Source organism: Artemia sp. Qi Xiang Cuo, chromosome 7, assembly GCF_049724085.1.
Source record: "Artemia sp. Qi Xiang Cuo chromosome 7, ASM4972408v1, whole genome shotgun sequence".
Classification (NCBI taxonomy): Eukaryota; Metazoa; Arthropoda; class Branchiopoda; order Anostraca; family Artemiidae; genus Artemia; species Artemia sp. Qi Xiang Cuo.
The window spans coordinates 43,080,056-43,093,596 of NC_142800.1; the positions used below are offsets into that span (position 1 = coordinate 43,080,056).

A 13,541-nucleotide genomic window follows, 5' to 3' on the forward strand; every position below is an offset into this window, starting at 1 on the left:
GTCATTGAGCCCAACAGTCACGCATACATTCGACACAAGAAGACTGAAAAATCGGCACAGGATTAAGAGACTCTAATTTTTTCAATACCCCAACGTAACGACCAGCCAATGTCTGGGATCCACCGTCCTTGACTGACCCTATAGCATGGCTTGTGACCACGTGGGAAGGACAAAGCTATAAGATTAAGGAAAGGGAATGTAAAAAGGGGGGCCTTGACATTTATCTAGTAACAAAACGTAAGAATTTACTGGAAGCGATGGATATATTTTCCTTAAAAATTGCTAAATTATACCCCAACAAAATCTGAATATATATTTGAAGCTTGCCCTTTTTTTACAATCAATAAATTTTACTTTCATATTCATCTATTTGCTAAGCATAGGAATTATAGAAGGGGGGCCGCCAAGAGCTCAGTATAATAAATACATAACCTACCCATACGCCCAACTATCAATTTAATTTAACTCTAGCTATGAGGTATTGTAAACAGCGAATAAGAGCGACTTGTCGGTATAAAGAAGTTGGTTAACATCTGACAATGTTGTCTCGTTTTTTATTAATTTAATTCTGTGTTTTAAATTGGAGTTTTATAATTAATTTCAATGCGAATTCGCAAACACCCATGCATATACCTTATATGTTCTGAAAGCACGTGCACTAAAGTTTACTACTAACAAAAAAAAGTCGATTACAAGGATTCAAATTCCTAGCAAAAAGGTGATACCTGAAATTGAACACTATTTTTGACGAATTTTCACTTTTCTCTACCCATTTGCTGGCAAGTTACGATGAATGAAGCAATGAAAAAAATATCTACCTATAGAAGAATGACCTCTATATTCTTTAGTATAAGTTTCATTCTCAAAATCCTACCTCCTAGTCAAAAATTTGAATAAAGCCATTGCAAACAAACACAAGTAAGGCCGAAATTCCTTAGCTCGCGCACAGAGAAATGTTAACCTGGCTACGGCGGTTTCCGATACTCTAAATGTAACACTATGGACAATAAAGCGTTCATTTGACAATTAGATACCAAGGAAACAATACTTGTTTGATTGAGGGAAAAGGGATAAGGCAAATATGAATATAAGTAGTTACGATCAATTATTCAATACGAATTTGTAAACGACATCTATCTATCTTACATTTTCTGAAGCATTGTACTGAATTACTATAAAAATAAAAAGTGGACGTCGAGGATGTAAATTCCTAGTAAAATGACGTTTTCTAGGATTGAACACTGGTTTTGACGGATTTCTACTATTCTCTGCTCATTTGCTGGCAAATTAGCATGGATAAAGCAATGAAAAAAATATGTACGCATAGAACAATGATATGTCTATCCTCTAATATAAGTTTTATTACTCAAAATCCCACCTCCTAATGAAAAATTAGAATAAAGTCATTCGAAACAAACACACGTGCTGCCCAAAGTCCTGACCTCGCGCACAGAGAGACATGTTCAACCGGGGACGGCGGTTTCTGACGTACAATGATATAACTTGAAAAATAAGCATGCATTCGATGCTGACCTGAAAGACCTGACCTGAAAGACCTGAAAGAACGCGGGTGATCTAGCCGTCAGTCTATTCTCAAATAAATAATTGCAAATGTTAAGTTTTGAAATTTTTAATATGTGTTGACTAGACACATTTAACTATAATTTTAGCTTTGCAGTTCTGCTGTAATTTTTATTTATCAATCAGAAAATGTAGCTTCATGGGAGATTGATATTGCACAGCCGGGAAAGGGAGAAAAATCAATGTCTGCAAAGCCAGCCAAGCCCACAGCTAAGACATACTCAGTAAATAAAATAGTAAAAAATAATACATTTAAACAGTAACATACGTACAAAAAGTTTACCAAGCCTATGGCTGGTAGCAAGAAACCTGTAAAGGTTTTAACTACCTCGACTCTTGCAACACCTGCTATATCAGTCCAGACATCTAACAAATAGACGAGGTCGTCGCTCAAAATAGCCTCCCGCCAAGAACGTGTCATCTACACAGCCATTAGTCTAGAGCGCCTCACCCCTGTAAGTTTCATTAGATCTAATATGATACGCCAACCCCACTATGGTAAGTGCTATCCACGCGCCGTCTCGCCGCACAAAACTTTATGTTCAGACAGTTACATCGATATTTATTTTAAATTCGACTTTCTAATGGTACCCTTCAAGGCGACTTCATCTTCGATTTACGCAGAAAAAAAGTTCGACAATCTTTTATTTTTTTCTTTATGTTTAGTGCCTTCTAAAAACACAATATACAGTTAAAACATAGTCGTCGTGCTCATAAGGGTTCAATATTAGAATTCATGTAGCAAAAGGCTTCTTCTTACAAATCAAACGTCATAGCCAGATGGGTTGAGCAGCACCTTCAAATCGTGGGGGCTATTTTGTAAGAGAGAAAAAGCCCCCAAAGTGTTTCTACCTTTGATGACTAGCCTAACCTATAGCTCATCCCTCTATATAAAATATGTATAACTGTTCTTTCTTTTTTCCCCGAGTTCCAAATAGTGTATATTAGAAAAAGGTTATCACTCACGAAAAATACAGGTCTCTGTTGGTGCAATAATTGTCTCTTAATGCACACTTTCCTACGTGTTAACAAAGGTAAAGACTATACGTTTTAGTTAGAGTATTTGGTGTAAGATATACATCCCTCCACCCCTCCCCCATCCCGTTACGATTTAGGGTTACACCCCCTTCCTCTCTCCGAGCGCTGGGGACTCAAATTTGGTCTATTCCTGTCATATCGTAGCACGTTAGTCAAGTATTATTAGTACTCGCACTACAATGACTCGGGGTCAGTAGTATTCCGTGCTCGCTACGGAGAGCCATCGTCAAGCGAAGACAGATCGTCATTCGACAATAAGGCATTGAGGCTGACTTTGGTAGAGTACCCGTACCTCAATACGAAAATTTTTAACCTCAGAAAATTAATTTTTTATAATTGTCTCATCATAAACTTAATTTGTAATGATATTTTTTTTCTATTTATCTAAAAACCTAAAGCAAAAAAATATGTTTCAAATACCTACAATTATAAATATCGAATCTTGTCACATAAAATTTGAACAAAAGAAGTTGAACTTTGAATGAGAGCGTTAATATAGGTCATACCAATATAGTCTGAGTTTAAATCGTCAGTGTTAACCATGTTTGAGTATTTGCAATCTAAAAAAGAATTACCAGGGTCCAATTAGAAAAGATTCTTGTACACTTCTAAAAAATAAAAAAGAGTGTTGTTTGATCTAAATATATTCACAACTTTTTTAAATATTTAATAATCTTCAAAAATAGACGTTAATAATTGATCGTAACTAGTTATATTAATATTTTCATTATACCTTTTCCCTCAATCAAACAAGTATTGTTTCCTTGGTATCTATTTGTCAAATGAACTTTTTATTGTCATAGTGTTACATTTATAGTATCGAAAACAACCCGCACCAGGGGAGCATTTCTCTGTGCATGTGCACTTGCCGGTCTGCCTACGGGTTGGGGTATTGACTGGCTTTATTCAAAGGGGTTACTAAGAGGTGGGAGTTTGAGCAATGAAAATTATACTAAAGAATAAACAGGTCACTCGTCTATAGGTAGATATTTTTTTCATTGCTTCATCCATGGTAACTTGCCAGCAAATGGGTAGAGAAAAGTGAAAATTCGTCAAAAATAGTGTTCAATTTCAGGTATCACCTTTTTGTAGGAATTTGAATCCTTGTAATCGACTTTTTTTTGTTAGTAGTAAACTTTAGTGCACGTGCTTTCAGAACATATAAGGTATATGCATGGGTGTTTGCGAATTCGTATTGAAATTAATTCTAAAACTCCAATTAAAACACAGAAGTAAAGCAATAAAATACGAGACCAAATTTTCAGGCCTGAAACAACTTCTTTATACCGATAAATCGCAATGGTTCGCTTTGGAAAATACATTATAGCTATAGTTTAATTAAATATTTAGTTGGTTTTTTGGTTAGGTTATGTATTTAATATAATGTGCTCATGGCGGCCCCCCTTCTATAATTCCTATGCTTTGCAACTAGATCAATGTGAAAGCAAAATTTATTGCTTGTAACAAAAGGGCAAGCTTCAAATATATATTCAGATCTTGTTGGAGTATACTTTATCAATTTTTAAGGAAAATATCTCCCTCACTTCCAGTAAATTCTTACGCTTTGTTACTAGATAAATGTCAAGGCCCCCCTTTTTACATTCCGTTTCCTTAATCTTATAGCTTTGTCCTTCCCATGTGGTCACAAGTCATGCTATAGTGTCATTCAATTAATTTGTAGCCCTTAAAAGGGCTGTTGGTTAATTTGGGGTAGGGCCAAAGTTAGATTCACTTAAGCCTTTGCCGCTTTTTCAGTCTTCTTGGGTAGAAGGACTGCTTGAATGTTAGGCAAAACGCCGCCTTGGGCAATGGTAACCCCCGACAGGAGCTTATTCAGTTCTTCGTCGTTTCTAATGGCAAGCTGAAGGTGACGAGGAATGATACGAGTTTTTTTGTTGTCTCTTGCAGGATTACCAGCAAGCTCAAGGACCTCGGCAGCCAAATATTCCATCACTGCTGCAAGGTAAACGGGTGCGCCTGCACCAACTTGCTCCGCATAGTTGCCCTTTCTCAGAAGACGGTGGATCCTTCCCACTGGGAATTGGAGACCTGCCCTGCTTGAACGAGACTTTGCCTTTCCCTTCACTTTTCGATCCTTTCGTCTTCCTGACATGATTGCTAGGTTACGAAATTCACTTGGACTCTAATCACGAACAAATCTAAATGATGTCTGTTCTTGAATAGCTACAGCGCAAACAATTTATACTCCATCTGGGGAACTCAGTTCCTCTCACGAAAAAATCTTGCGCGAACTCAAGCTTGAATAAATGTGGGTTGTAAACGCTATTCATTTGATAATTAGATTTCGTCAAGACTACTTTGAATAGTGCTCCAAAAACGTACTGGTATTCGGCAAAGCAAGCAGGCACTGATTAAATAATTATCACTAAAACTGATAAGAAAAGGAAAAAAAAGTGTACTGACAGCTCGGCAATTTACATTTACAAAGATAACTAGAACGATAATACTTATCGAGGAATTTAGCTAAAAGATCAGTTAAGCAATACTAACTTATACCAAGATCTCTGTTAAAAGCGTTCCGCAAACTACTATCTTCTCTATATCTAAAAAAAGAGTGCCCAAAACTATAGTAGAGAGGTACTAAAATCAGTTTTGAGAAAAATCACTGGGTACAGCTAAAATAATTCTGTTAGTGACGGCTCGAAATATGTAACAAAAGCCACCATCACCCACTAAGGGATTTTCCACATATATTAACACAATCACCTCCGGGCCCTCCCAAACAGCCCATTTAAGGGCTAACGACTTATTTAAAATGATATGCTCTATCATAGACGTCAAATATAGTTGCCTTAATGTTAGAAATATTGGTTAAAAAATAACCAATAATAATACATAAAAAAAGCTTCAAATATAAAAATATACTTTTTCGGAGTCAGGTCCCAATTGGATTGTATAGAAAGTAATATCTATCGACTAATTTTTTAATATATTAGAAAAATGTCATCTTGGTGTTCATTTACGACACTCGTAATCATTTTTATTTGCCCTTTTCACAAAGTGTGTTTTTTTCATGGTCTGGTTTCTAGTATGAGTAATGATTATATTCGATATTTTCGTGTGCATTTTTACTTTTAGATGGTTTGTATAGTGTATTATGCCTATACATATATCTGAAAAATTTCGACAATAGGTTCACTTATCATCGTAGCCCGTACTGCCTTTTTCTTTGGGCGTATTGTAATAATTGAATAATACCTTTATTTCCCCCAATTACAACTCGGTATAGGGAGCGTGCGTTAGAGGGGGGTTGTATTAACGCGAGTTGCACTTAAAAGGGCCGTTGGTTAGGATGCAGGTGCGTAGAAGTATGGTAATGAAGATATCTCGACTCGGAGGCGTAGGGCGTTGTTTAGAAATTTTGGTATTATGGTCACCCTTTTGGCGTGAATATAACGCAATTTTTGGGCCTTAAAAATTCCAACTAGATACGCCTCGATATCGTCGTGTCGTTCCCTAACATATGAGCTCGTGAAAATAAATACAGTTTAAAACAAATGGGAACGCTCTCGAAAACGCATAACAAAGGGCAATGTTTGGCTTAATATGACGTTACCATGTGGTGAGCATCTTCTTTCTCTAAGTGACCAGGTAACGGGCCTGTCTATCGTCGGTTTTTGTAACACAAACGTATAATTGTCCATCTTATGTGATTCCTTGCCAAATAGATTCTGGCGAGGTTACTGAACACATTTCTTTTTTCTCGCTGTTTGTTTTTGTCTCGACATCGTGATTGGGTGCACCTCGGTTGTAGTCAGATAAATATAGAACTATGCAAGCTGCTTTATTTTATAAGTATCTCTATCCAAACGATACGAGTCAGATTTTGTGGGGACTTGCTTGTTACATATAAATTAAACTTTTTTAAAATGATATTTTATAGAATAAAATTTAAATTAATTCTGTGGGCTACGAACTTGAATTCAATAATTAAGGACTAGGACAACGTTGAAAGGGGCTTGGAAAAGGAGGCGCACCTCGTCTTCGTGATTTACTTAGTTTTTCTAAACAATTACTTTATCCTCAAGATAATATAAGACTGGAACGCCTATTTTAAGTCAAACGAATCGACGGACTTCTTAACTAGGACCCCAGAGGCGTTCTAAAATATTTTCAATAAAATATTAGGCTCTAGGAGGTCTATTAAACATAGCATACCAAGAGACTAACTGTAACATCCATGGATGTAGTTTACGATATGAATATTCAAGGTAGCACCTTTTCATGCTTTGGTGTTTAATGGTGTACGAATGAGTTGTAAACTGACGAAGGCCCCCTACCCCAAGGCTTTTTTAAAGGCCAACAAATTTTAAAACACTTCCGCTCACGTTTCTTACTTAAATTGACGTTATTGGGTATCCAAACTATAAGTAAATATTTTTTTTTCTTTTCTTTTCTAGAATAAACTATAATCCTAATAATTAATGTCAAAAACCATACACATTGTTATGTCTGGAGATTTTAATTTAATATTCGAATAAAGTTTGCGTTCTCACAATGGAATTGTTCAAAGAAATAATTGTTGCTATTTGACTGCACAAGACGTTTCTTTCATGTTTGAATAAAGCAAGTAATAACGGAGGAAAATATGTTCCTATTCTTACTAAATTACCGTTGGTCCTTACAATTTTGAAACAAGTATTGCATTAATTATATGCAGTTAATAAACAGATATGAAAAGCTGGCAAAATTTTAGATAGCGAATTAATTTTCTTGTAAACTGAATCAAGAGTTTCAAACTATAAGAAAAAGCATCCGACTGACTTTAATTTAGAGGTTGGAAAATAAAAACGGTACTTGTGCACAATATGGTACACATCACTATAGACCGTATCAAGGAAACCAGACACGAAACCCGTCAAACGTCTATTTTCAAGAGATAAATGATTGCAATGCGTGGTTGCTACTTTATTTTTATTTAAAATCAAGATGGTTTTTTGGTTTGTATGTGTTGCAAGTGGCCCGATGTTAGGCTACGTCTTTAGTCTCGTAGCGCATTAACCCCCTCCCCCATCCCCCTAATAGTAATCTATCTATAAATAATTTGTTTATTAACTAGTATCCCTTACTCCTTTTTTAGTATATGACATTGGAGTACTCCTATATTTAATAACGACATGTGTAAATCAAAATTTGAAATTAAATATATATATATAAATAAATTAGAATTTAATAAATATATAATTGACAATTAAAATTATTAAAATTAACATTAGATTACACTCCCTCATAGAGACTTTTATTAATTTTTTTTTTATTATTAGGATAGTTTGTAATTTCTATTGCTATTTTTTAGGCAAAACTCAAAAATATACTGTAAAAATGAAATTTCTTAGGTTTCAAATAATTCTGTTCCAAGTAGTACGAATATTGAACATTTTATATATAACGTGATTGAAACAAATAAAAGAAGTTTACTTCCATTTTGCAACCGCTTTCTCCTCCTGCACGCATAGCGCAAACCTTAAAACACTATTTTTGTTTTTGTAAATGTAATACTAGAAGGAAAATGAATTTGTTTTCACTGAAATACAGATTTAACACACAGACCCGAAAATTTGGTCTTGTTTCTTATTGCTTTAGCTTCTGTTACGACAGAGTGGTATCTGGTTTTAATGTCAAGGCTTCTTTATTTACTCACCTTATTTCCCTGTAATGATTCTGAAATCACTGTATTTCAATAGTAAAAATAAAAAGAGTACTTCGAATATGCAAGTCCACATTAACAATACGTTATATAGGATTGAACACTAGTTTTGACGGATTTCTACTATTATCTGCTCATTTGCTGGCAAATTAGCATGGATAAAGCAATGAAAAAAATATGTACGCATAGAACAATGATATGTCTATCCTCTAATACCAGTTATAGTCATCCGCATCAAACCTCCTAAATAAAAATTATAATAAAGTCAGTCCAAACACACAACCGTTATAAAAATCTTCAATCGATAGCGAGCAGTTCGAACTTTGCCACCGTGGAATGTTTTGAAATACGTACTGTTATATCACTTGATTATTGTGCATTCAGGAGAGGCCGTGATATGCCGTGATAGAGTATCGATAATCCTAAGAGGAATTTGAAATGTCTGAAGTTTAATCTGAAGGGTCATCGTTAACTGTATTGTTTAAGTTCATTTATTCTACATCCAAGAAGGAAAAGAAATAAAAAGATGAAAAAACAGCTAAGGCTGCAAAACCTCCAAGGGATAAAAAGGCCCAGGCACCAACAAACCACCCGAAATACACAGAAATGATCACCAAATCCATTGCTGACCTGAAAAAACGCGGGGTATATAGCCATCAGGCAATTCTCAAATAAATAATGGCCAATTTCCAGGTTCACAACGAGGCAAAAATTGGGAATTTGCATTTAAAGCAGGTTTTGAAGCGGTGCCTTGCAAATGGAGTTGTTATAAATCCGAAATTTAATTTAGCATCATTTTCTTTCATTAGCTCCAAATATGTAAATAACGAAATATCCAGTACTGTCAATAAAGTATCTACACACTCTCATAAATAAACAGTCACTAACTACGCAACATCTCCTACATTTCACATGAAACCTAAAGCCCACAAGGTTAACACTACTATGGATGGGTTAAAGAAAACTTTAAAGTTTTCAAATACCTCCACCGGTGCCAAAAAAGCTATCCCAGCAAAGTAAGCGACACCCCCGACGGTGTCGTCTCGACAAAAGTAGCCCGCCACGCACGTGGCATCTCAAAAGACAGTCGCAACGAGCTCATCAAAAAAGAATTTCCATAATAGCTTATATTATACTCCCACACTGCCCACGTCAGGGAGATTAACGCAAAGTCTCTCCTCTCTAGACCGTCTGTTCAGAAAAATACAATGATATTAATTTTAAATTTTACTTTCTAATTTTCCTTTTCAGCTCTAACTAATCTGCTGTTTATGCCAATAAAAAACGTTCGATAATGTGTACCTTTGTACTAGAGCGTTATGACCGTCTAAAAAACACCCTCGTCATAACTAAGAAATAGATATGGATCATAAGGGTTCAAGATTGGGTCTTAAGTGGTAACAATAATAAGCCTACAAATACCTTGACAGCTCATAATTGGTATAGCATTTACGTCACATCTTGTGGGCTCTTCTGTAAGAGAGACCAAGAAACCACAGTATGTATAAATGTGATGACTATCATATCCGAGAGCTCCTCTTGTACATAAAATATTTCTACCTTTGATGATTAGGCTACTCTATTGCCTCCTAGTTTAGATTAGTAAAATGAGCTCACAATAAAAAACTCCAGGTATAAGTTTTTTACATATTTTAAGCGTAATGCAAAATGGTTGTAGTGTTGAACCAGTAAACAACTCGAAGTTGGAGGTATAGTATTGTGGGGCAGATAGACATCCCTCCACCCCTCCCACCTCAATTGATGTGGAAGTGGTACACCCCCCTCCCCTCCCCAAATGCTGGTAACGAACCGGTGTGCTCGCACATTCCTTTATGAGAACGTTGTTTAAGGATGCTAGCCCAACCGTCCCTCGCTGCAATTAGTTCTCCGGTGGCTAGCCAGATATCCAGAGGCACGTGAAGTCAGCTCTGCGCCATGCGTCCTAAATGCATGAGAGCACACTTCGGACGAGCAACATTGCCTCCATACAAAAATTTTTAAACTCAGAAACTGAATTTGTTATCATTGTCTCTGCCAAAAAAGAATTGGAAAAGATATTTTTTTCTCTTTACATCAAAATTTAATTCAAAAAATATATTTAACCTAAATAAACTTACATAACTAGCCTATGGAATAAACAATTTTGAAAATTATATTATTAAAAATTTTCTCTATCTTGTCGAGCTGTGATACATGTCAAGACGTATTAAATCCGATAACGTTACATTTAAATTTATTCGATATCCTTTACAATATAGTTAGTCAGTAGTCGCGGCTGGAGTCTTGAATTTCGATCATCGGCCGGATTTCTTTTTTTTGTAAATGTAAATAATTAGGTATGCCCTATTTTATTGGCCTTATAACAATTAATGCAATTTGTATAATCCGTCGGTCTGGTCTGTTGTTGTCTTAAAGCGGCTCGAGCTCACTTGGCCGCTACCTCGTACTTTTGGTGAGGTCCGGTAATCCCATATTTAAAATAAAAGAATAACAGGTCAACTTCTGTGGGAAAACTGATGCCACACCTTGGTACCGAGACCACAAGCACTGTGTCTTTGTCATTTTGATCTGAGTTTAAATTGTCAGTGTTAACCATGTTTGAGTCTTGGAAATTATCAAAAGCGTCAAAAGGGTCCAGGTTAAAGAGAATCTTGTCCACATAGAAAAAATACTCTGGCGGGTTTTTTGCGAGCATTATCTGCAAATATGAAACAAAGAGTTAGTCCTAATCAAATATAGCGTCGAAAAATTTATATTAGATACGTATCGACACTTTTTACGTATCATTGGTCCATCAATCAATAGCTTGTTTTGTTACTGTTCTCTAAGATTCAATTGAACGTGTTATCGTCATAGTGTTACAGTTATAGTATCGGAAACTGCCGTACCCAGGTTAACATTTCTCTGTGTGCGAGCTAAGGAATTTCGGCCTTACTTGTGTTTGTTTGCAATGGCTTTATTCAAATTTCTGATTAGGAGGTAGAATTTGGAGGAATGAAACTTATACTAAAGAATAAAGAGGTCATTCTTCTATAGGTAGATATTTTTTTCACTGCTTCATTCATGGTAACTTGCCAGCAAATGGGTAGAGATTAGTTAAAATTCGTCAAAAATGGTGTTCAATTTAGGAAAACACCTTTTTTCTAGGAATTTGAATCCTTGTAATCGATTTTTTTTTGCTATTAGTAAACTTTAGTGCACGTGCTTTCAGAACATATAAGATATATGCATGTGTGTTTGCGAATTCGTATTGAAATTAATTCATAAAACTCCAATTAAAAACACAGAGGTAAAGCAATAAAATACGAGACCAAATTTTCAGGTCCGAGACAACATCCTTGTAATCGACTTTTTTTGTTATTAGTAAACTTTAGTGCACGTGCTTTCAGAACATATAAGGTATATGCATGGGTGTTTGCGAATTCGTATTGAAATTAATTAATAAAACTCCAATTAAAAACACAGAAGTAAAGCAATAAAATACGAGACCAAATTTTCAGGTCTGAAACAACTTCTTTATACCAGATAAATCGCAATGGCTCGCTTTGGAAAATACATTATATCTGGATTTTAATTAAAGATTGAGGTTCGATTGATTCAAGGTTGAGCAGATATTATAATGCACTTAGGTCATCCCCCCCAATATAATTCTGGGGCTGTTAGAAAACATCAATATGAAGGCAAAAAATAGTGATTTTAGCAAAAGGGAAATTTTCAAAAATATATTCAGATTTTGTTTGGGTATAATTTAGCAATTTTTAAGGAAAATATCTCCCTCGCTTCCAGTAAATTCTTACGCTTTGTTACTAGATAAATTTGAAAGCCCCCCTTTCTACATTCCCTTTCCTTAATCTTATAGCTTTGTCCTTCCCATGTGGTCACAAGTCATGCTATAGTGTCATTCAATTAAGTTGTAGCCCTTAAAAGGGCTGTTGGTTAATTTGGTGTAGAGCCAAAATTAGATTCACTTAAGCCTTTGTCACTATTTCAGTCTTCTTAGGTAGAAGGACTGCTTGAATGTTGGGCAAAATGCCTCCTTGGGCAATGGTAACCCCCGACCGGAGCTTATTCAGTTCTTCGTCGTTTCTAATGGCAAGCTGAAGGTGACGAGGAATGATACGAGTTTTTTTGTTGTCTCGTGCAGCATTACCAGCAAGCCCAAGGACCTCGGCAGCCAAATACTCCATCACTGCTGCAAGGTAAATGGGTGCGCCTGCACCAACTCGCTCCGCAGAGTTGCCCTTTCTCAGAAGACGGTGTATCCTTCCCACTGGGAATTGGAGACCTGCCCTGCTTGAACGAGACCAGGGTTTCCACCCTGACCTGGAAGAATTTACTAAATCGGAGAGAAAAAATTTACTAGATCGCATCTGTTTTTACTAAATGCTCAAAAGAAATTTTTGCGCGTGCGGCTACGCCGCAAGCGCAAACTTATATTAGTTAGTTGATTAGAGGTAGATTAGATATTTGGTAGATTAGTTAGTTGATTAGGTTGTTGATAGTGGTAGATTAGGGTTGAGGGAGGGTGGAGGGAGGGTAGAGGGGGTTAAGGGTTTTAGCATAGTGGGGTGTGGGGAACGTTGGGCCAGAATAAAAAATAGGTATGATATACCTCATGTACTAAGCTCGCAAGCCATTTAAATGCAGTGATTACATACTTTTTTTGTTTTGATATTGCTCTTTACCGACCTCTGAAGATCCAGGCTCAAAAATATTTAACAATTCGTTAACTATAATGGGGACTGTATAAACCACCCGATAAATTATATTAGAATTAATTTCTTTACCCACTAAGAATATAAAAGAATAACTTACTTCTTGCGTGTAGCCTTCATCAATATTCCTTTTGTTAGAATGCATGGTTGTATTTCAAATTGTGAAAGAAGCATGAACATTTTTATACGAACATTTTCAAATTACGAACAGTTGTATTTGAATTATGGGTTGTATACTACTTATATTAACAGCTGTAAGACCAAGTAAATTCATTTAATGTCTGTATTATTTGATCTATGAAAATTTTCAGAAGTTGGAACAAGACTTCTGTATTCATTTTTGGGAAGAACTTGAAATTTCGTTTCGGAAACTTAAATGTTTCATCCCTATCAAAATAAACTTTGGATAAATATCCCTTTTCAAATTATTCGAAAAAAACACATGATTTTACGAGTAGGAAAATACGACATTCTATAGATTGCACATTTTGTTGCGTATTTACGCAAGTCTCTTAAGAAAAAAAAATCCAAAACGATAA

At 35.7% G+C, this 13,541-nt stretch overlaps 2 protein-coding genes across 2 annotated transcripts; both read right to left on the bottom strand.

Annotated features, from left to right (window-relative positions):
* Nucleotides 1-4,351: 4,351 nt before the first annotated feature.
* LOC148950300 (histone H2A-like) lies at nucleotides 4,352-4,732 on the bottom strand. Its single transcript, XM_089091545.1, has one exon. The coding sequence runs from the start codon at nucleotides 4,730-4,732 to the stop codon at nucleotides 4,352-4,354; it is 381 nt and encodes a 126-aa protein (XP_088947671.1).
* Nucleotides 4,733-12,255: 7,523 nt separating this feature from the next.
* On the bottom strand, nucleotides 12,256-12,657 carry LOC148950301 (histone H2A-like). Its single transcript, XM_089091832.1, has one exon. It carries the CDS (start codon nucleotides 12,655-12,657, stop codon nucleotides 12,256-12,258), a length of 402 nt encoding a protein of 133 aa, XP_088947958.1.
* Between the last annotated feature and the right edge of the window lie 884 nt (nucleotides 12,658-13,541).